The following is a 25,000-nucleotide window of genomic DNA, read 5'->3' on the forward strand; positions in this document are numbered from 1 at the left end:
GTTTTCCCTGTGGTGGACACACACACACACACACACACACACACACACACACACACACACACACACACACACACACACACATACATACCGGTTGCCCGCGAGGCGGCGAGGAAATGGCTCACAGCGACCGACTCCCGCCGCTGAGGGTATCTCAGCTTACCGCGCTGATCAAACACGATAAGCATCTGCTGACCACACACAATTTCCCTAATAGGGCAAGATAATGGAGGCATCGCCACGCTCGCCCACAGCCCACCGCCAGCCAGTCAGACGGACAGAGAGAGAGAGAGAGAAAGAGAGATGAAAGGAAAGAGAGGGGAGCGATAAAGAGAAAGAGATGGGGAAGATAGAGAGAGAGAGATGGAGGGAAAGAAGGATGGAGGGAGGGAGGAGTGGTGGGATAGGGATAGATAGAGAGAAAGAGAGATGAAAGGAGAGAGAGGGGAGCGATAGAGAGAAAGAGATGGGGGAAGAGAGAGAGAGAGGGATAGAGGGAAAAGGGATGGAGGGTGAAAGGAGTGGTGGGATAAGGAGAGAGATATATATTTCCTTGGCTATGTTGTACTTAGTTCTTGTCCGTTAAATTGCCCATGAGGATGCTGTGTTTGCTACTGTCACGCTAATAGAACTTCTGAAATTGAATCAAGATGAGATAGAGATGGAGAAGGAGAGAGAGAGAGAGAAAGAAAAAAGAGAAAGAGAAAGAGGAAGAGAGAATGCGGGAACTAGGGATGGGCGATAAAACAATATGTATCGCAATAGACATGTAATCGATATCAATAAAAATGCGTTTGATAGAACATTCAATAATTAAAAGCAACACACACCTCCCGCCTTACGTTGTCCATAAATAAATAGGCTAAATATATCTTGCATTGTAGCTAGTATGTGGAACTCTACCAGCGTAGACGATTAAGTAGGCCTACCTCAACACAGACTCTCAATGAGTCCTTGCCCCGTGCGCTCTCTCTCTCCCCATCAACAGGCGCATTAGCACGCTGCACGAATTTGTTCAAAACTGTTCAAATTGACTGCTAAATTCTAATCATCTCAATCCCAATGCAAATGGAAAAGTATTTTCCAAGACTCAAACGGGCCTGTCCCAAGGAGAAAAAGTACGAGAGTACACACGTGGGAAAACTGAACAGTCTAACCAGTATGATAAACCAGACTATGATAAACTAGCAAATTAAGCTACTTTGTTTACAATATTTCCAGGCTTCAACCAGTGCTGCTCATTCAGACTTATGTGCACTATTGCTATTTCTTTTCCCTGTTTGCTTTGATTGATAACTGAGGTGATTCAAATCAGAGGAAGGTTAAGTTTAAAATAAAAGTGTTTAAATTGAACTTTTTTCCCCTCCTGGTCCTTATCTGAAATCGATTTAAAAAAAAAAAAAAACAATAATTATCGATATCGCCTGATATGAAATACTTATATCGTGATACAGTTTTCAGCCATATCGCCCAGCCCTAGCGGGAACCCAGAGCAGAGTCTGGAGAGCAGAGCGATGAGTGGCAGCGCTGTACCGAGAGGCCGAGCAGGTGGCGACGGCACGTTTGCCTTCACGACGGTGCTAAAATGAACGAGCGCCTGAATTAGTGCTCAGTAATTATGTTTATAATTACCCCCTTTGTGGGAGCATTCATTACACATAATGGCCTCGCAGCAAGAACCCCTCCTATCGCCATAATGGTGAATATATTTGCGCTTTTAACAGAGATATTTGCACAATTAATGGTGAGTGGAAAGCCCTTTAGTTTGGGGTCTGACTTATAGATGACATTTGAGGAGACTCCATAAGAGGGTGAACAGGGGGATAGAGGGAGGGAGAGAGAGAGGGATGGAGGGAGGGAGAGAAGGAGGGGGGGATGGTGGAGGAGTGGTGTTTACCCACCTGCTTGTATGAAGAGTGTTATCGTGTGGTGTTAGATCCCTGTATGAAATTGCAGCAGACATAAAGCAGTGTGAGCGGGTGCCGCGGCGACTGCGGGTGCCGGCTGTGGCCGCCTTGCTACTGCTGCCTGCCGCGTGACGCCTGACGCCTGGCAGTGTTGGTTGTCTGAGCTCTCAGGGGAAGCCGCACGCTGTTCTAATCTGACAGACTCCACGGCTACCAATGAGAGGGGGAGCTGTTTTTAAGCTTGTGCAAATGGCAGGTTTGATAAACTGTAAGTGATGGTTCCCTCAGGAGTGTTTGTGTGTGTGTGTTTGTGTGTGTGTTTGTGTGTGGTGTGTGTGTGTGTGTGTATGCGTGTGTGTGTGTGGTTGTGTGTGTGTGTGTGTGTGTGTGTGTGTGTGTGTGTGTGTGTCTGTGTGTGTGTGTGTGTGTGTGTGTGTGTGTGTGTTTGTGTTTGTGTGTGTGTGTGCTCTTGTGTATGACTCCTTAGGCAGTGTTCATTAAGTCATAACATTGAACTGCTCTGTTAATTCCATTAAGTGCATTAATCAAACTGAGAGATAGACTGAGAGTTTCCCCTCTCCCCGGGTTTGCTCATCTCCTCCACTTATTCTCTCACTCTATCTCTCTCTCTCTCTCATCAGTCTCTCTCCTCCTCTCTCTTCTTTATCCCTCTTTCTCAGTCACTCCCTCATATATCTCTCCGTCTCCCTCTCTCCCTCTTTCAACTCATCCTCTCCTGCCTCTCCCTCTCTCTAAAGAGATTACATTATATGCTGGACAAGTATGTCAAAACAGAGGTCAGATTAAGAGCTGCATTTGGCTTGTCGCCTTTGGCGTGAATATTTCCTGTTTGTACACAGCAAACAGAATACTTTGGGGGATGGATGCTGGGCCAGGCTGATAAATGGGCATTTAAATAATCAAGTTAGCTGAGAGTTATTTCAGGAAAAGCATGAAATAAGTAATGACTGCGAATGGATTCTGCCCGAGGCGTTGAATTTGTTTCATTATAATTTCACGGGACAATGCATGCAATGTATGTCAGGGTAGCAGTAATTGCTTTATGCTAAACATGTCCGTTGTTTCATCTTCATCTTGGCCAGAGAAGAAAAAGTTGCGGAGAAAAAGAGTGCGAAAGCCCTCGAGAGCTTCAGAAGCTGGTCCCATGTCACTTTTTTTGAAATGCTGTTTTTCTTTTCTGTTTGCCACATAGCGTAGGGGTAATTCACACTCTCACATCTGATGTGTTTTCTGTCAAGTTGTCTTGTTCTTTATTTATTTTTGATACATTTCCTTCCTCCACCCAATCTTTCCATCTGAATCTATGTCACAAGCGATATGTATAGACCGTCTGGTGTTGGCGTCGACTCTGACACTTCTTACGGCTTCTTACGGGGGTGGCTCGCCAACCCACATCTCGCAGGAAATAAGTGGCAAACCTGGGCATAATTGGATGTGTGCCTGCAGCATTTGCACTGGCGCACAGCAGAATAGTGCACCGACCCTATTTCCATCCCCGATCGCTGCTGAGCCCATATGGAGCCCTGCATAGCGCGAGCGTGAGCTGGGCCTGCCGACACCCCATACGGAAGCCGATGAGTCTTGTCTAGCACCGGCTGGCTGCCCCGAGCCTGTCACGGCTGACCCATGTGGAGGGAGGAAAACTCACAGCGATCCGGTCTGGAGAGAGGGATAGAGAGGGAGAGGGGGAGGGATAGAGAGGGAGAGGGGGAGGGAAAGAGAGGGATAGAGAGGGAGAGGGGGAGGGAAAGAGAGGGGGAGAGGGGGAGGGATAGAGAGGGAGAGGGGGAGGGAAAGAGAGGGAGAGGCCAGACAGAGGAGGTGGACAAGAGTGTGCTTTCACTCTGCCCTTCACTCCAGGTCAAAACCAGTTTCCTTTCTCTCTCCCCCCCTGCCCCCTTCTCTCCTTCTCTCTTACTTCTTCTCTCTCTCTCTCTCTCCCTCTCTTCTTCTATCTCTCCCTCTTTTTCTGTCTTCTTTCTCCCCTTTATTCTCTATTTCCCTCTCTCCTTCCCTCTCTCTCCCTCTCTTTCTTCTGCACTTCTCTCTGTCTTCTCCCCCTCTCTCTCTCTCTCCTTCTCACTGTCTCTCTCTCTCTCTCTGTCTTGTCCTCCTGGCAGAGTCCGACGTGGCAGATTTTGATGGGCGGAGCTCGTTGCTCTACCGGTTCAATCAGAAGTCCATGAGCACGGTGAAGGATGTCATCTCGCTCAAGTTCAAGAGCCAGCGAGCGGACGGCGTGCTGGTCCACGGGGAGGGTCAGCGGGGGGACTTCATCACGCTGGAGCTGCACAGAGGCATGCTGGCCCTGCACCTCAACTTGGGTGAGCATGCGGACGCGCACGCACACACACACACACACACACACACACACACACACACACACACACATACATACACACACAGAGACTCGTAAACACACACACACACATACACACACACACACACACACACACAGACTCGTAAACACACACACACACACACACAGCCTTGTAAACACACACGCACACACACACACACACATACATACACACACATACACACACACACACACACACACACACACACACACACACACACACACACACACACACACACACACACAGAGACTCGTAAACATACACACACACATACACACACACACACACACAGACTCGTAAACACACACACACACACACAGCCTTGTAAACACACACGCACACACAGCCTTGTTAACACATACATTTGTAAAACACACACACACACACACACACAAACACACACACACACACACACACACAAAACACACACACACACACACACACAGCCTTGTAAACATACACACACACACACACACACACACACACACAAGCACACACACACACACGCAGAATAGCCAGCTCAGATAAACTCAACAGCAGAGCCTGAAGCTGGTAGTCTGTTCCCATCTGACCTGTCAGGTCAGACCCACATCCTAATCATCTATTTGGAGAGAGGAGTGCACATGCAAGTGTTTCCTAAATAACAGTAGCCTGCAGTAAGAGCCCAGACTGTCTGGACAGTGGGCTCATCATGCAGTGTGGACAGTGCTGTGGCAATAAGGAGTCTCCTCTCCTCCCAGGGTCTCCCGGTGAGCTAGGACGTGTAGAAGAGTGGCAGGCCGTCTGGACTCTGCTTCATTAGCTCCTTCACCATCCCGTCCTGTCGGCCTGACCTGTCAACCTCTCCCCAGACACAATTTAAGAACATCCTTCTCCACGGACCGCTTGGTCTGCCCATCTCTCCTCCCCTCTCAAAGCTCGCTCTCTTGCTCTCTCTCTCTCTCTCTCTCTCTCTCTCTCTCTCTCACTCTCTCTCTTGCTCTCTCTCTGTCTTTCCCTCTATCTATCTGTCTGTCTATCTGTCTCTTCATTTCTTGGCTTGTTCTCTCTCTCTCCCTCTATCTGTCTGTCTACTGTATCTATCGGTCCCTTTCATTTATTGTCTTGTTCTCTCTCTCTCTCTCTCTCTCTCTCTCTCTCTCTCTCTCTCCTGCCCTCTCCTATTGTCTCTCTCTTGTGACGAGTAGATATTGGTTCTGTGGTCTGTCATTTTTTGGTTTGTGAAGGTGTTTTTATTTACATTTTCCATTATGTCCAATTATGTTTGTTTTGTTAGATATTGAAGTGCCTGTCACAAAATTTGATTCACTATTTCACACTTTTTCACCCTCAGTACTCTTCGATCTCCCTTTGTAGTGAACAGGGCACTACTCTACTCTCTCTCTCTCTCTCTCTCTATCTTTCTCTCTCTCTGGCTCTCTCTCCCTTTGTGGTGAACAGGGCTCTACTCTACTCTCTCTCTCTTTCTCTCTCTTTATCTATTTTTCTCTCTCTCTCTCTCTCTTCCTTTGTAGTGAACAGGGCTCTACTTCTCTCTCTCCTCACGCCCTCCTCATCCCTCAGTAAACTTCTCTTTTTCTTTCTCTCTCTCTCTTTCTCCTTTTCTCACCACTTCCTCTGGCTCCAATTCAAATGTGAAGAAGCTCTACTGATAAGGCTATAGCATTGTAAACACTGCAGTACAGAGGAGACGAAATATGGAGGAGGAAATATGTCACGATAACAGAATATCAACAACCTTAGTACACATACATAAGAATGCTGGCTAACTTCACACCGTCTCACTCTCTTTCTCTCTCTCTCTCTCTCTCTCCCTCTCTCTCTCTTTATCTCCCTCTCTCTCTCTCACTCCTAGATGATGCCAAGCTCCATCCCAGTAGTGGTCACGTCTCGATGACCGTGGGGAGTCTCCTGGACGACCAGCACTGGCACTCGGTTCTGATAGAGCGGTTCAACAAGCAGATCAACGTCACGGTCGACCGGCAGACCCGCCACGTCCGCAGCAGAGGAGTGGCCGACTCCCTGGAGGTGGACTACGAGGTGGGTCACCAGCCAGACGCCAGTCACATCTTACAGACATCATGTAGACACCAGTCACATCTTACAGACATCATGTAGACGCCAGTCACATCTTACCGACATCATGTAGACGCCAGTCACATCTTACAGACATCATGTTCCCCAAGCAGATTACTGCAATGCTATTATTGTTTGGTTTTGCTTATGTAAAGCACATTGAATGACCTCTGTGTATGAAATGTGCTATATAAATAAACTTGACTTGACTTGACTTGACTAATGCGATATGGGAGAATATGAAACAATCATCGTACTTCAGTTTTTCTCCATCGTTAAGATGCACTTTTGAAACGGGGATCCACTTGATCTTGATCTTCACCTTCTTAGCACAGCAGAAGTCTTCATTAGTTTCATACATTTTTTATTCATTTTCAAAACATTTACAGTTTTTCTTGATCGTTTTGATGCTTGCGTCAACTCTCACACATCACATTCTCAAAACAGTTAACACCTGTGTCTGAACAAAAGCACTCTGGCCAAAATGACACATTTTGCTTGCAAAAGGCTGTTACTCTCTCAAAACACTTAAAACGTGCAGCAAAAGCAAACAACACATCCACGTCGTCAAATCACTGTGTGATTTCAATCAATCATTACACACTGGACAACAAAATGCAAAATATAGTTCTCAAATTGAGCATTTTTGCTATGTCTGTTCCATTTCTTTCTCATTTTTCTGGTATCAGAAAAAACAGAAAAGACTAAATGTATTGAATAAAAAATAATTGTATTCATTCCTCCCAAGATGTAACTGTCATTGACATTTAAGACTTACTGTAAGCACCTAGACAAGACAAATTTAATTGAACTACAACTTGCCATTTTTCATCAAAATAGACCTACAGTAAACACCTTTTGTACTGTTTTCTTCACCAAATAGGCTATACAATGATTTCTCTAAATATGCCTTAGATATAGCCTACTTGCAAATAGCAACACAGAACAGACATGGCATCTCTTATGGATAATGAATGATTGCTAATTGAAGAATTGTGCAAAGGAGTTTTACACAGATGTATCAGTGTTTCAGACTTGTGCAAGGAATCTCACCTGTGAAAAGATGTTTTCCTTTTGTTTAGCATGGGGAAACTAATAAAGTTTGGGGTTTTTGAATGACAACTGTGTTAACTGTTTTGCAAAAGGGTGTGAGAACTGTGTGAACCCAATGAAAACGTGTGAACACATTCGCATGAGATGACTTCTGCTGTGCATAGAAAGTGTTAATGAAGACCAAGTGGATCCCAGTTTCCTTAAGCAGGTCAAAGCAATCAAGAAAAACTGTAACACAGCTCTCATAGAAAAACTCTAAACTCTATTGGATTAACTGTGTTGGACAAATGGAAAGCATTTATTCACAGCTAATTGATATCGCTTGCTAAAATATGAACTTGAAATGTCATTGTGTGAAACTCCTATGCACAATTCTTCAATCAGCAATCATTCATAATCCATTAGAGACACCGCTTCTGTTCTGTGTTGCTATTTGTAAGCATGGATCAAAAAGGCGTAAGGCACATTAAGAGAAGTACTTTGTTGGCTCTTTGGTGAAGAAAGGCCGTACAAAAGCTGACAGGTTCAGGTGTGTACTGTAGGTCTATTTCAATAAAAAATTGACAAGTTGTAGTTCAATGTATATATTTGTCTTGTCTAGGTGCTTACTGTCAATGACAATTACATCTTGGCAAGAAATCATTCATGCTTTGAATGCTTGATTGTCATAGCAAAAATTAAGGTTGTGACATTTTGGCTAGAGTGCTGTGTCATTATGTGCAATTTTGGCTAGAGTGCTTCTGTTTACAGTAGGCATGTGTGTTATTGTTTTGAAAGCGGGATGTCAGAGTTGACAGAAGCATTAAATCAAATTGATAAAAACTGTAATGTGATATGTGATATTTGAATACACTTAAGATTAGAACATGATTAAGATTGTAGATGAGAATCTACAGTAACTGGACTAGAAACATAAACACCTTTAATTGATAGATTTGCTAAGGTGTACTATAATTAGATGTCATTAAAGGTGTTTTTATAGCTGGTGTTATTTTCAAAAAGGCGTAAGGCACATTAAGAGAAGTACTTTGTTGGCTCTTTGGTGAAGAAAGGCCGTACAAAAGCTGACAGGTTCAGGTGTGTACTGTAGGTCTATTTCAATAAAAAATTGACAAGTTGTAGTTCAGTGTATATATTTGTCTTGTCTAGGTGCTTACTGTCAATGACAATTACATCTTGGCAAGAAATCATTCATGCTTTGAATGCTTGATTGTCATAGCAAAAATTAAGGTTGTGACATTTTGGCTAGAGTGCTGTGTCATTATGTGCAATTTTGGCTAGAGTGCTTCTGTTTACAGTAGGCATGTGTGTTATTGTTTTGAAAGCGGGATGTCAGAGTTGACAGAAGCATTAAATCAAATTGATAAAAACTGTAATGTGATATGTGATATTTGAATACACTTATGATTAGAACATGATTAAGATTGTAGATGAGAATCTACAGTAACTGGACTAGAAACATAAACACCTTTAATTGATAGATTTGCTAAGGTGTACTATAATTAGATGTCATTAAAGGTGTTTTTATAGCTGGTGTTATTTTCCTTGTGGGAAGATTAAAGACTGAGCATAGTGCCAGTTAAGAAACAAGATCCAGTGCAAAGCTTGAACATATCAAATATTTCTGAGATGTCTTCATGTGTGTGTTCCTGTGTTTGTTTTACAAAGCTCAGCTTTGGAGGAATCCCCCTGCCTGGCAAACCTGGGACGTTCCTGAGGAAGAATTTCCACGGCTGCATCGAGAACCTCTATTACAACGGAGTCAACATCATTGACCTGGCGAAGCGTCGCAAGCCCCAGATCTACAGCGTGGTAAGCCTCCTTTGCTTTGATTCTGATCGCAGTGTCTGATTGAGGCGGTTATGGAGATGAAATAAGAGACATTACCTCCGGCAAAAAGTGAATTAGCAGGGCTGTGTCATCTTTTGCATAATAGATTGCTTCAGTTACATGAATATTTAGTAACTCCTCTAACTGGGTCCTGGCCCAGCATGGAAATCTGCCAACGAACGCCGCTACCGCAGCAGCCAACCGTGAGAGAGAAAGAGAGAGAGAGAGAGGAGGAGATGAGAGAAAGAAAGAGAAAGACAGAGACAGGGAGAGGAGGAGGAGAAGAGAGAGAGAGAAGAACAGAACAAGGAGGAGAGGGAGAGAGAGGAGAGGGGCGTGGGGGTGAGAGTGAGAGAAAGAGAGAGGCACAAATGAAATTGTGATGAATGCATTATCAAACATGAGTGTACACCTTCCCCTCCCAATTACGTGTCTCCAAAAAATAAATGACTCTCCTTCTCTCCTTCTCTCTCTCTATCTGCTCAAGTCCCCTCTCATCTTTACGCCTCCTTCCCAGTCATAAAGCATCCTGATGCTCACCAGCACCCGCCGTTGCTCAGAGCTGCACCTGCATAAATGAGAATTTGAGATGGATATGTGTGTGCTGTCTCATCCACCTGGGGTGCCATGGAGATGGCGTGCAACACATCACCACAAATTGGACGGTGTGCTTTGGAAAACACGAATCCAGCAACAGTCCCCTTCCCCTGCAAGCCTATTCTTTAAAAGTGATCTTAACATCTGGCTATGAGTGTGTGTGTGTGTGTGTGTGTGTGTGTGTGTGTGTGTTTGTGTGTGTGTGTGTGTTGTAGCTGATGGAGTGATGTGGGTAGAGTGAGACAAGAATTCAGATTTTTTTTTGAGTCACCACCTGTTTTCTCTGAATTGACTCCTCTCGCTCTCTCTCTTCCTCTCTCTCACTTTCTCAGTAACACCCTGTTCAACTTGTCTTATCTCTTTCTCTCTCTCTCTCTCTCTGATTGGCTCTCGGGAGTCCACTGCCCAATTAGTGACAGTGAGGTGTGTCATCTCATCGTCTGTGTGTCTGTGTGAGTGTGTGTGTGTGTGTGTGTGTGTGTGTGTGTGTAAATTTGGGGAGGGAGAGTGGAGCGGAACAGAGAAGGTAGACAGACAGACAGACAGACAGACAGACACACACACTCTCTCTCTCTCTCACACACACACACACACACACACACACACACACACACACACACACAGGAACTGAGAATAGAAATGAACCCATCACCAGGCTCCCCCGCTACTGGGGTGCAGTGCGAGTGCATTTAGTGGTATTTCTGCCTCTGGATTCTCCTGGGACTTGCTCAGTGCATTGGCTCATAAAACCCCCCGTGCAGTGCTCAGTGTAGCCAGGGTGGGTTGCTGGCTGCGTAAAGTGGCTCAGAAATGAGCCTTCAAGAAGCATATTACTGTACACATTCAATTATTATTTACCCTAATTGCTAATTACACGTCACAGCCCACGGTTGTTTACTTTAAGCAGTACAGGCTTTATTGTGTGTTTACATGCAATACAAGCATTAAGTCAGGGAGCAGAAAACATACGGCTTTAGCATGCCTTAAACAAAACTGTATTTATTTCACGTCTCAAGTGGATTCGAGGCTTATAACAATTGTTAAAAATGACACTTGATGTGTGTGTGTGTGTGTGTGTGTGTGTGTGTGTGTTTGTGTCTGTGTGCGTGTGTGTTGCTGATCGCTGCAAGATCTTTAAACCACAGGCGTTAGGAGTCCTCCCACTCCGCCGGTTGCAGTCGCTCGTCTCTATTAGTCATGGTGAGGAAACAGAAGCAACAGTGGCGTGTGCGCCTCTTCACCTGGGCGCTTTGTCTCGTGCTAATGAGAGGTGATGACAGCGGGGCTAAGTGGTGCTAATGATCAGAGACTAGGTGGAGAATGAGGGGGGCGGGGTCAGAGCGTCTGCACATGCTCAGTGAGGCGATGAAGAAGGTGAGAGGAAGAGGTGATCCCAAAAGAACACTGGGTTGAGCAACCGAAATGTTTTCACCTGCATTAGCAATGACCTTGGAATTTGGAACGACGCCAAATTTGGAATGACGCCATAACGCTGGAACTGCTTCCATGCCCTGTCTCATGGACTTGCACATGCAATTCACAACATTGTCAATGATATTAGACAACTTGGTAACACTTTACTTGATGGGTGAGTTCCATAACACATTCACAGCAGCTGTCATAAACTGCACATAAAGCATTTATGACTGTTTCATGAGACATACAGTAACTCAACATTCGTACCAAACCTTTCATGAATGTGGAAGACAGAACGACGACAACTTGTCAAAATAAAAGTCCAACAATCGCAAAGACAGCATTGCCGTTTTTCTCTACAGCCTTTGTAAATATTTCATGAATATCTTATGAAGTCTACATCGAATGTCACTTTACTATACAAGTTGTGAAGTATTCGTAATCACTGGGAGGTAAACTAGCCTACATTAGCCTACATTCACCTACATTCACTGAATTCACATTCAGTAGCAAAAGATGAGAAATCATCCGTAAAGGTTACATCATAAAACAAATACATTTTTATGAAACAAAAATTCTTTGCTTGACCATGTTCTGTCTTTTTGGAACTGGAGTAGCCCATTGACTCAGATGTGACGTGATCAGGAAAGAGGTTTGGAACAAAAACGGCAATGCTGCTGTGCGATTGTTGGACTTTTATTTTGACAAGATGTCATCGTTCTGTCTTTCACATTCATGAAAAGTTTGGTATGAATGTTGAGTCATGTCTCATGAAACAGTCATGAATGCTTTATGTGCAGTTTATGACAGCTGCTATGAATGTGTCATGAACTCACCCATCAAGTAAAGTGTTACCGACAACTTTAACATGTTTCTATAATTTTGGTTCTAATTGGTAAGATCTCATCATTTACGCTAATGCAGAAACTTTGCCCTGAACGGTAATGTAAATGTTTCACATTTTAGTGGTCACATGACCCTACCTTCCGCTGTAGAATGAAGCACTCCGCACACAGGCACTGACTTGAATGTGCTGTCACTTGCCACGCACATCAGTGCGTTTAACTGAAGAGCACTGGATAAACAATGGGTTTTATTGAGCAGCGCTGAAAAAAAAAAAGAACTGAATCGTAATCAACAAGATGGTGGCATCGAGTTTGATGCTGGTGTGCGGAGCGCTGAGATGAGTGGCTCTCATGCTCGCTGAGGCGCTGGAGGAGGTGGGAGAGAGAGTTGAGGAGGTTAGAGGGCATGAACACACACATACACTCACACACTCACTGAGGCGTGGAAGAGTGTGGTGGGGAGGTCGGAGGGCAAAAGGGTTTGCACAGGGTCTGTTGAGGGTGTTGAGGGCAGAAACATGCATCTGAAACATGTTTGGTGGATCTCTGTTGGTCTGGGGGAGTTGGCTCTGTCAACTTCAGGATGTGACGGTCAGGTGATGTGTGCAGTGCCGTCATACACATGTGTGTGGAAAGAGGTCCTGCACTTGGTGACCCTCAGAGGCCAATCAATGAATTGTCCACACAACGCATCACTGGAGATCTCCACTGGAGTGTGTGTGTGAGTACAGTGTGTGTGTGTGTGTGAGAATGTGCAGGCCTCGGATTTGTCAATATGTATGTGTTGGACTCAGCATCAGTACGAGGAAAGAACAACATGTGCATATGCACATACACACACCCACATACTGTACATACACCCCCACACACACACTTACAGAGGCACACATACTCACAGGAACACAAAGACACATATACATACACACACACACACACACACACATGTACGAAGACAAAGAAGTGCACACAGAAACACTTCGGTTTAGCCTTTCTGGTGTGTGACAGTTTCAGCCTGTTGTTTCAAATGATGTGTATCATTATGGCTTAGCTTTGAGCCTGAAAGCGGCTCGAGGACGTGGACATACACACACACACACACACACTCTGGCTTTAGTGTCTAACAGAGCGACGACAAGCGGCAAGATTCATTGCAATCACACACTTGGCTGACTCAGTCGGAAAAACAAAAAAACACAAAACAGCTGATGGCACCTTTTCAGGAAACTGCTAGTCGTTTCCCATGGACACTCTCCTGGACTCTCGTGACTGCTCCGTGCTGGGGAGCGAAACGCTTGGCTCTGCAGTAACACCTCTCTCCTCTCTCACCCGTTTACCTTTCTCTCTCTCTCTCTCTTTTTTCTTTTCTTTCTCTCCTCCCTTGTTCCTCCTCTTTCTGTGTGTTCGTCCAGGGCAACGTGACCTTTACGTGCTCGGAGTCACAGCTGGTTTCCAGCACCTTCCTGAGCTCGAGCGGCAGCTTCCTGCAGCTGCCTCTGGAGCCGCTGACCGAGGGGCTGTCCGTGCGCTTCCAGATCCGCACGTGGAACCGCGAGGCCCTGCTACTGTCCGCTCCGCTGGCGCGGGTGCCCGAGCGCCTGGTGCTGCTGCTCTCCGCCGGACAGCTGCGCCTCACGCACCACCGCTCGCCCCTGCAGAGGTCCGACATCGCCATAGGTGAGTAACACACACACACACACACACACATAAACAAACACACACACAAACAAACACACACATACACTCAGACTCCCTCCCTTACCTGGCTCGGCCACACACTTGCCTTGTGTGTGTGTGTGTGTGTGTGTGTGTGTGTGTGTGTGTGTGTGTGTGTGTGTGTGTGTGTTTGTATCAGTTGGCCTAGAAAAAAGAACGTGGCAAGGTGGTTCTCAGGGCTGAAAGAAGGCAGGCAGGGAAGTGACCTTGTGTAGATACAGTAAATAAGCCAAATGAAAACACCGACTCAGACTAGCGACTGAAATGGCAATCAGAACTCAAAGTCATGTTCTTGTCACAATCCTTCTCTTTCCTGAAGAGTAAGCATTGCAGGGACATTTAGATCATAAGGGCCATCAGTTATCCATTCATGCACACTAGTCATGGCTTGTCAGCGCACCAATGAAGGGACGCCTTGAGTGCAGTATTTAATCAAATCAGGGAGGGGGAGACTGACATGGACTGGCATTGGAAATGGGAGTCTTCTGACTGAGGATGCCTGTTATGCCTTTTCATGTTGTTGAAGTGTAGTGAGACTACACACTGAATGCTGTCTCCTCATGCTCACATGCTAACGAAGCTTCGCGACATTGTCTTCTCCGTATGACAGGCAGATAGCGTATAACGTGTGTTGTACGGGCAAGCGTGCGAGACGAGCGATAGGCACCTTTAGGACTTGGTCTCGGTGACGGAGATCCACACGGAGGTGATGATGCTATCGCAACTGTTGTGCGGAGAGCCCCCGCACGCTGCTGTGCGAAGGAAATCAATTTGAGATCTGCAGATGAGTCAAGGAGAGGTGATGGAAACGCACCCGACAGTCTTTCATTCCAGTGCACAAACAAGTGAGTGTGTGAGCAGGACGAGGCGAGATTGCCACGCGAGCGTGAGCGGGACCGGGCGAGATTGTTGCGTCTCCAGCGTTCAGCACTCCATTCAGCCTCCAAGGCGAGGTGAAAGCTGAGACCTTCATGCGCGACTTGGGCATACACGGCAAACAGTGGCAAGTTTACCTGGATTGATGTACCTGTCAGACGCATTTAGGCATATTTCTCCCGGGCTGTCCATCAATGCCACTTAAAGTTAAGTCAGAGTCAGATCAACAACGATTGGCTTTCCCTGCCCTGGCTTCAAAGTCACAGGATCTATTTTTCATGATTAGTTTGTCTTCACACCCGTGCCTCAGAGACACACACACACACACACACACACACACACACACACACACACACACAAATTTTCAAGAGTGAATGATTTCTTTAGTAAATATTTTATTTTCAGGTCCAAAGTAGATTTGTATTTTGAAGATACAGTAGCAACGGCTTTTTGTAAAAACGAAACGCAAGCAACCACACAATATGTGTATCTAAATTAGCTATGTACCAAAAATGACATTTTACCGTGACTTGAAGAGCTGTAAACAGTGTTGTAAGGCTGCGTGTACACATCCGCTTGGAGCTCCAGTGGAATTTTAATTTCATGACGAGAATTCTCGGTCTAACCGTTCATGTGCCGTTGAAACGGCGTAAATAGGCGACCCATCAGGCCAGCACTGTAACTCTGAGCGTGGTAAACAAAATCGGATATTTCAGGCGGTAAATGCTCCCGTTAAGAACCAAACCAGATTTTGTTCAAATCTACACACCTATGGCTACTGAAAAATGTAAGGTTAATTTAGCAAATGTTATTCTGAAGTGTTAAAAAAACATCGTTGCTTTAGAATTTCCGAACAAAAGTGGTGATAATTGGGGGTGTTACGATAGGTGTGATTGTACTTCAGTGTCTCCTGTCAGAGAAAGTTGTCTTGGATTACTTAAACTACTGCATCAAACAGACATCACAAGACACACACACACACACACACACACACACACATTGTGGATTTGCTGTGGTGAGTACTGTAAGCTGTTTTGTAATGTGTGTAAGCAGGCCAGAGTCTGAGTGACGGCCAGTGGCACACCATCAGTATCAGCATGAGAGGACTGCAGGTGTCCCTAACGCTGGACAGCGACCCCGCCTCCACCATGGAGCTCCGAGACCCCGCCCAGCCAGGGAGCAGCATCCTATTTGGAGGTACGGTTTATTTACAGAGAGAAAGACAGACAGGCAGACAGACGGACAGAGAGAGAAACAGACAGACAGATAGACAGACAGAGAAACAGACAGATAGACAGGCAGGGAGGCAGATTGGCAGACCCTATCTCCATCTTGGAGCTCCACGACCTAGCGGAGTCATTGGGTAATGCTGTTTAGTGTGGACTCCTCATTGGGTAATGCTGTTTAGGGTGGACTCCTCATTGGAACAACTGACAGTTTCTTCCAGCTAAACTATATAAAATAGGACTTGAATTCAACAATGGCATGCTTTTTTGTTTTAATTTTTATTGACTTATTAACTGCCCATCTAAATTTGCATCAAGGATTCCGTACACTTGTTTGTTATGACCGTCTGGGGACTCATGACTGCAGTGGTGCAGGTGTTCTTCCATCTCTTGTTTTTATTTACAAACAAACATGATGGTAAATAAAATATGTATGACCTCTGCTCCCTAGGTTGCCCACCTGCCTCTACCAGGGACAACTGCAGGAACCCAACCATGGCCTTTCAAGGCTGCATGCGATCAATTACCATCAACAACCTGCCGGTAAACATGCTTCACGTGCAGCAAGGCCTTGTGGGTAATCACAGCCAGCTTCAGTTCGACTTCTGCGGAATCCGTGACAGGTACGCTTTCAAAACCCTCAATCAGCCACTGTGTTCCTGCCGAACGCTCACTATCCCTGTTGCTGTTTCGGCTGTGGATGTTACCTGTGTCGAGGAGTAGCCCGCTGGATAATAAACTGAAAGATGTACAATTAGTCTTTGTGGTGCTCTCAGATTTCCAAGGTTGTTGCTTAGCGATACAGCGTGTTGCTGCAAAATTGATTTCACAGCAATGATGCATATAATCAGTGCAGTATGAGTCTGTTTTCTGGGAATGTAGGCAGTGTTCAAAGGCAATGCTGTTTCTCAAGGACAGATGCTGGGCATTGTTAGGCTGTGCTGATTTTGAAAGGAAGGCAGGCAGAGTATTAAGAGATGTTAATCAGAGGCAAAGAAACGGTCTCAAGCCTCAGACTCTTAGGGAGAGTAGAGTTCTGCGCTGTGTTGTTTTATGTGTATGCGTCCATAAGCCATAAGCAATGTGTATGTGTATGTCTATGTCTATGTCTATGCGTAAGATTTGTAGTTGTGTGTATTTGTTTGTATATACTGTGTTATACTGTCTGTGTATGTACTTGGGCATATGTGTGTGTGATGCGTGTGGCTATGTGCATATGTTTGTGTGTGTGTGTGTGTGTGTATGTGTGTGTGTGTGTGTGTGTGTGTGTGAGTGTGTGTGTGTGTGTTTCTGTGTACATATAGTTTTCTGTGTGGGTGTACTGCCCCCCCCTCCTCTAGGTTTTCCCAAAGCAGCATATTTTGAACGATAGATGGGTAAAGCAGACAAGACAATCCCTCCATCATACCCCCTTTTTTTTCATGCCCTTGCATGCTCCATCGTATGGGCTTACGCCGTGTGTGTGTGTGTGTGTGTTTGTGTGTATGTGTGTGTGTGTGTATGTGTGTGTGTGTATGTGTGTGTGTATGCATCAGAAGAGGGAGGTAGTGTGTGTGTGTGGCGTTTGGCATTGAGAGGAACAGACCATGAATTCTCGAGCGCGTGGCCCTAATCACAGCTGCCGGGCGCTGGCACGCCTGCGACACATTCTTCACTCCGTCTAATGCGGCGCTCTGGCACCGGGGCAAATCGATACTGGCAGGCCCAGAATGGGGATGAATTATTCCACGGGACGCACAGCAGCCAGGGCCACGGCGCCGGAATAATGACAATAAAGTTGTTCTAGGAAGCCTTCCATGATCCCAGCTCCAATGTGTCCTTGTCAAAGCATATTTGAAGTGTTGTCCGTGTGTCAGGAGCGCTTAAGGTCACACGAGAGTGACGCGCGTGGAAGGGTTGACCAGTGGATGAGAACAATGATGCTTTGCGCTGGTGAGGGTCCGGGCTGTGCTGTGATGATGTCAGTGGGAAAAAAACGGAATTGAGGGCGACAAGCTGCCCTGTTCGAGCGCGACCCGTCCGCTGACAGGAAAGGGTTTTGATGTGGTCCGGCTTCTCTCCGGCCATCGCTGACTCTCTGCGGTCTGCTCTCTGTCTTCTGAGGCGCGTGTGCGGTGAATGAGGAGGGTGAATTGTTGCAGATTTTTTTTTATTTATTTTTTATCTTTACTTGACTGATTTTTTTTTTTGTTGATCATTTTACTTGGTTTGTCTTGGGTTTTCTTGTTTTTTTATTTTTCTGTGTGTGTGTATAGTGTGTAGGAGGTGGTGTTAATATGAGCTGTTTTTATTGCTTGTTGTTTTTCTTTTTGACTGATAATAAAGGAAACTTAATGTCAAAGTCTTAGGCGTGCTCTCTGGATGGAAGATCCGTATGGTCCGAGAGCTCCTTTACGGTCAACATGGCGACTGATACATTCTGTGATGCATCTGCAGGTCCACCCTCCTCAGTGGTCTGTGGCTATAATTATTTTTTTAAATGTTAGTGAGCTTTTAGGCGAGATAGAGATATTATCAGCATTAGTAGGTATCGTTAATTTGTACAGTGTGTAATCTTTAGTGTCTTTAGTTTCTGAGGCAGCCCGTCCTATGGATGGATCTTTTTTGTGCTTCCACCCTGTGTATAATGTGCATCTAGATGAGTGGTTCACAGAAGCAGAGAGAGAGAGAGATAAAGAGAGGAAGAGAAAGAAAGTGATTTCATTCTACTGGTACTCTCTCCACAGAGTGGCATCCGTTAGAGAGTCCAGCCTCTCCCTCCAGACGGCTTCTCTAGCACCCTCGGCACCCTTCCTCTTTTCATTATTGCTCTTTTTTTAGCTGAGAATCTACTTTCCGCACCCAGGCGAAAGCCTCAGCATAATGGCATGTCTTATCGCTGACATTTTACGATTGCAAAATATATACATTTTTTGTATTAAGGATTTAACTCTGTGTCAGATCATCCATTTAATATTTTTTTCTTGCCTTCTTCCTCTTTATTCCACATTGGATATCCATTAAAGCCCTTATCAGCTTGCTGAGGCATTAAAACACGCTTAGACGAGATTTGCTCACAGTCTCTCACCCACCACTCTCCCTTGTGCTTGCGAATCGGGGCCCAACTGGCCAGATTTGTCTTTTGCGCGCTCACACGATTCGCCACTGACGTGAGGTATTTTTGTCATTACAGACTTTTTTGACAGATGTTTTTTTTCCATCTCCGTTTCTCACTCTCTCACTCTTTCTCTCTCTCTCTCTGTTTCTCTCGCTTTCTCTCACTCTGCTGCTGTCACATACAGTCTTCAGTTCACTGTGTGGGCAGGTTTGGATTAGAATAACACTCTCTCTTGAGGTTTTTGCGGTACTTCGCCAAGCCACAAATCCTATTATTGCTAAATTATTAGACTATTTTTCCTGCTAACACTGTAGCACAGAGTCGGAGCAAATGCCCCCCAGGAAACAAGATTAGCCTTTATGGTCTGGAAATAATCGAATAACACTATGGCAAAGTCATGAATAGGCGTACACATCCCAGCGGTAATGTGGAGTTCTGAAGCAGTGGACTTTACCATGAAGGTGAAAAGCATTTCTCACACAGGCGTCCGGCCCCATTTATGGGAGACGAAGGCGTCTGTCATCCCCTGGGCCTTTTTTGGAGACGTCTGTGTGAGGACTGGCTCGATAATAACCCCGGAGAGCATCGCTGAGACCACTCAGAATGTCGATTTTCTATTTCTCAGTGTGCCAGACTATGACATCAGCATTCTGAAACAGGAAAACTTTATATTGAATATTACATGCCACAGTGTAACTATGCTCTTAATTGCAATGACAGGACAGAATGGAATGAAAGTATAGTGACAGCAAAAACGTTGTGGTATTGTTAGAATATACAGCTCTGGAAAAATTAAATGACCACTGCACATTTTTCTGATGTCATCCTACGGTTGCTGAGTGACAAAATTAAGAGACCACTGCAAATTTGAATATGACCGTCAACTCATTTGAATGTCACTCAGCAATCGTAGGATGACATCAGAAAAATGCGCAATGGTCTCTTAATTTTTTCCAGAGCTGTATATCTTTTTTTATTCAGATTATTTAGAACACTATCATTGTGATAATGTCAGATGGGCTAGAATTTGAGAGGATTCTTCTGAGGAAAAAGTCCACATTTCCCACCATTTTCAAAGCGTTAATCTTGTCATAAATGTTATCCTAACACCAAATAATAATCTTTTGATTGTACTGACGGTCCTATTTCACAAGGAGGTGCATTTCTTAATCATTGTCCTGAGTCTATAGGAGCTGACTCGAAGGTTGCGTGACTTAGTAGTTGTCTTCCACAAACATGCTCCCAGTGCAAAATCCCAAACAAGCATGGGAGGGACTGATGGGTTGACTGCCTAATAGACAAGCGGATACCTCTATGGACCTCCCCTATCTAAATGAACTCAATCACTTCTATGGGAGATATGACATGGCAGGCTGCAAGAATAAAAGCAACGCGATCTGTACCAACATACCCAAAAACCCCACAATTCAGCTGTCGGAGGAGGTCAGTCGCTGTCTTTCCCAAATCAATCCCCGTAAAGCACCCGGACTTGACGGACTACGGGAATGGGTTCTAAAAGTGTGCTCGGTGCAGCTGACTAGATTATTTCAGTTCTCATTGCACACCTGCACTGTGCCTGATATCTGGAAGGCATCTATTCTCAGGCCAGTGACCAAAAAGCCAGGCTCAAAAGACCTGAATGACTTCCGCCCTATAGCCCTGACCCCTGTGCTGGCCAAGTGCATGGAGAGGGTTGTCAGTAAACATCTCACTTCATCCATAGGTCAGCAGCTAGATCCATTACAGTTCGCCTATAAAGCCCACAGAGGAACTGAGGACGCCACACTCACTATGATTAACTTGGTTGCCAGTCACTGTACAAAACACTAACACATATGCACGGATCCTATTTGTTGACTTCGCTGCAGCTTTTAATACAATGCAAACGTACTGTATGTACTCCTGCACAAGGCTGTGTCCTATCTCCTGTTCTTATTTCTGTTTATACAAATGAAATGGCTCAACACAATGATTATTTCAAACGATTCGAATATGTAGATGACTTGGCACTAGTGGGTCTTTTTCATAGGACTGATGATATCTCGGACTGTGTTGCACATGCTTCCCAGCTAGAACAGTGGTGTAAGTTCAGTTCATTGCTAATTAATGCTGGTAAAACAAAGGAACTTCTTATTAACCAATCAGACCCACCTACTGTACAGTACATCACTGATACTAAGTAATCAAACCGTGGAAATTGTTAAAACAGCCTTAGGGGCTCCCTCCATGTTGGCTCTCCATCATAGACCCCTGCTGATGGGATGTTTTTAAAGACAAATCTATGCATGGAAACACTCATGTGAAAAACACTCGTTAACTGTTATAAGTATTTGTGAACACATGATCAACTGAGCTTCACAGACAATGTGGATTGCATATGCAAAAAAGCTAGCCAGAGACTGTTTTTAATCAGAAAACTAAAAGGGTTTGAGATTAGTCGTGACATTCTTGAAAAAGTTTATGTCAGCCTGACAGACAGTGTTCTAGTTTTTAATATTTGTGTTTGGTATGGGAATCTAACCTTGTGCAACAAAAAACAAGCTGACTAGAATCGTCAAAACAGCAGGGAAGATTATAGGCCGCCAACAAAAATCATTAGATGACCTCGGCGGTGCCGCCGTACACAGGAAAGTCCAATTAATTTTAGACAATAAAACTCATCCCCTCCACCCTGAGAATGGGTGTGTGTGCAACCAACTCCTACTTGTTTTTAAAGTATTTATCCTGTGGATATGTTGTGTCTCAGTGAACACTTTATGGATTTATGTCTATACTATATTGTATGTACTGTCTATTTTATTGGTGAGACCAAAGACAATTTCCATGCCGGACATAACAATAAAGTCTATTCATTCATTCATTCATTCATTCATTCAAATAATTGTCAGTCTCACGAAACGTGGGGATGTGTCATTTCTGCTTGACACTCTCTGAGGCCGTGGATAATGTGGATAAGTGACACAACCAAAGGTGATGAATATCTTTTTTGCCTCAAGATAATTCCATGTATCTCCAACACCCTTACAATGCACCTTTACTAATAAATACTTTAATTTATTATGGGTTTAATATCTTTTTTTTGGTATTTTATCATTATCACCAAGCTTGAAAGTATCACCTTTGAAGATGTGTGACATCATTATATTCTTTTCATTCTTATAAATGTGTTAATCTCATTCTTTTGTTGTCATTCTTATTAATGTAATAATCTTATTTTATTGTTTTCATTCTTATTAACGTGTTAATCTTGATCCTCTGTTCTTCCTCTACTGCAGGTGTCTGCCTAACTTCTGTGAACACGACGGTCAGTGCTCCCAGTCCTGGAGCACGTTCTACTGCGACTGCTCTGGAACAGGATACACTGGCGCCACATGTCACAACTGTAAGTGACCCCAGACCGATCCTGTACCCACCCAGCTCTCTTAATGCCCTCTACTAGGCTCAGTATCTGTTATTTGAGGACATATCTATGACAAAATGGCATGCCTGTGAGCGCCGGAACAAATGGTTTGAAAGAAGAGTGCTTAGCGTGTTTCCTTCAGTGATCTGTTGTCATTTGTGATGAAGGTGTACAGACGAATTCTTATGTGATGGGATGGACAGTAGGCAATTTGCAGGGGTTTGAAGGAGGATGCTCTCCTGTTTGCAACATGCATCCCCCATGTTAACCTGCCAGTCCACTTCTGTATCCTCTAACAGCATAGTGGATGGTCAAAGGTCAAGGGATCAATATGTCAATAGTTCAATATGTTAGTCTCGGCGGCCCTTTTTCTGACTGCAGGTTTGTACAAATGAGAATCTATAGTCCCTGACAATGGGTCTGAAATATCAGTAGTCTAACTGTGCTGTGTGCTAATAAATCACATTGCATTGATAAATGCTCCCATTGGTCCCCCACCCCTTGGCCATTAAAGTTAACGTAACAAATCCCCAGCTGGGGATGGATAGATTTGTCTGCAAATACAGTTAGTTTGTGTTCAAGACCTCTGCTCTGGGATGGGAAATTGCGCGGCTAAGCAGCATTTAGCTGATCTGAGGCTGAGAGGGCAGTGCATCCATGGTGAGCGAGTGGGGTGGGGTGTGTGTGTGTGTGTGTGTGTGTGTGTGTGTGTGTGTCCATGGTGAGTGAGTGGGAGACGAGCATCCCTCTAGTGTCCTCCTGCAGCCTAATCTATTATTGGACTACTGCTGATGTTTCAGCACAGTACGCATCAGCGTTATCATGGAGTGGGGTTGAGTCCTAATTCCGGATTACGCCGTGTTGTGGTCTGGATGGGACTTTAATGGACAGTGTCCTTCAGGAGGCAAAGTCCGGAGGCTCAGGGGGCTCTTCGGCGTAATCGCCGTCCGGGAATCGAGTCCACTTGGCATTTAGGAGACAGTTTTGAAGATGGCCGTCAGCGCTGTGTGGATTTCAGTTACAGTGTGTTCAGACCAGGATTCAGATCCCTTCACTTTTTGGGGGAAGTATCTGAGCTAAATTTCTATTGTCTTATTGGCAAAAAAAATGTAATCCTTTTTTTAGATTTTAGACTTCTGTTATTATTATGTATGTAGGTATTATGTGTAGCAGATTGGTGAGATAATATTTACAGTAATGTAAGCACATAGCTTGAGGCTGCAACATAACAAAATAAAAATGTGAAGGAAATACTTTATTTGCTCAATATTTGCTACATGCTATGCTTTCTCAATGCAGCGCATGTCTTGTCTTCTGTAATTATGGATAGATACCTCATAATCAGTGCTCCAGACTCTACTGTACTAAGCCTGCTCACTGTGAGGGTTTATAGGCTAGTTCTCTTGTGATGGTGTATCACACTCTTGTTATCCTTCTCCTGGGCAGCGATCTTCGAGCCATCGTGTGAGGCGCACAGGCAAACCGGCAGTGCTTCGGGCTATTTCTCCATTGATCCGGACGGCAGCGGTCCACTCAAGTCCACCCTGGTGTACTGCAACATGACCGGTAAGCATCTCCACAACTCACCTTCCTTCTCTTTGCTCGGATCTGCACACACACACACACACACACACACACACACACACACACACACACACACACACACATGCTGTACACATACAAGCATACAAACACACAGGACCCCCCCACACACACACATACACACACACACAGAGACTGCTGCCTTCGGCTCTGGCTCCCCTGCCAGTCGTGGCCTCTGGATCTTGTTTCCTGTCAGTGGCGCAGCCTGCTTCCTTTGGGTGACTGCTTGTTGTGCTTTACTTCACCTTACGTGTCAGCTGAGCTGTGGCAGAGCGAAGAGTGTGTGGCAGATTCACCCTGGAGGAGGAGGTGTTTGGCTGCCAACAGTGTGTGTATGTGTGTGTGTTTGTGTGTGTATGTGTTTGGAGGGGGGTGTTAGAGAAGGGAACAGGGGTATGTGGGTTGGGGTGTGTGTGTGTGTGTGTGTGTGTGTGTGTGTGTGTGTGTGGGGGGGATACAGAGGGCGGCTCATTAATCTGACTTTGCTTGTCCGGCCACAGATTGATGACCCTGTGTCTCAGCAGCTTGTCCCACACCCATAAGATGGAGTGAGATGGGTCTCTGTCTGGGGAGAAATCTGTGCTTGGCTTGTTAAACTATTACATTTCTCTGCTCGGGGTGTGGGGGGGGGAGGAGGGGGTGATCAGAGGCTGTGAAGTACGGTGCTGGAAATGGGATGGTGAGAGAGATGGAGGGCTGGTATTTCTATCTCCCTCTCTTTCTCTTTCTCACATTCTCTCCTTCTTTTCCTCTCTCTCATTCTCTTTTGTTTTCTATCACTCTCTCTCTCTCTCGTGGTCCAGTCCTTTCTCTGCCACTACTTCTCTCTCTCTCTCTCTCTCTCTCTCTCTCTCGTCCCCATCAGTCCTTCGGAAGGATCCAGCACTCCCGATTCCACAGTGAATTGTGATGTACTTGAGCGCAGTTGACTTGTACTGACCTCAATTAAAGCTGCCATTAGGAATGTAAATTACTGCCGGCTTG

General features: G+C 45.1%; 1 protein-coding gene across 1 annotated transcript in view; it reads left to right on the forward strand.

Annotated features, from left to right (window-relative positions):
- cntnap5b (contactin associated protein family member 5b) overlaps nt 1-25,000 on the forward strand; it is a 63,696-nt gene that overhangs the window by 24,780 nt on the left and 13,916 nt on the right. The window contains exons 5-12 of the mRNA XM_048234285.1: nt 4,046-4,249; nt 6,141-6,325; nt 9,083-9,226; nt 13,512-13,776; nt 15,745-15,888; nt 16,369-16,540; nt 22,290-22,396; nt 23,861-23,980. Of these exons, the coding sequence (XP_048090242.1) occupies nt 4,046-4,249; nt 6,141-6,325; nt 9,083-9,226; nt 13,512-13,776; nt 15,745-15,888; nt 16,369-16,540; nt 22,290-22,396; nt 23,861-23,980 (1,341 nt within the window). The remainder of the gene's footprint in view (nt 1-4,045; nt 4,250-6,140; nt 6,326-9,082; nt 9,227-13,511; nt 13,777-15,744; nt 15,889-16,368; nt 16,541-22,289; nt 22,397-23,860; nt 23,981-25,000) is intronic.

The sequence above is a fragment of the Alosa alosa genome, chromosome 23 (assembly GCF_017589495.1).
Source record: "Alosa alosa isolate M-15738 ecotype Scorff River chromosome 23, AALO_Geno_1.1, whole genome shotgun sequence".
In the NCBI taxonomy this organism is placed as follows: Eukaryota; Metazoa; Chordata; class Actinopteri; order Clupeiformes; family Clupeidae; genus Alosa; species Alosa alosa.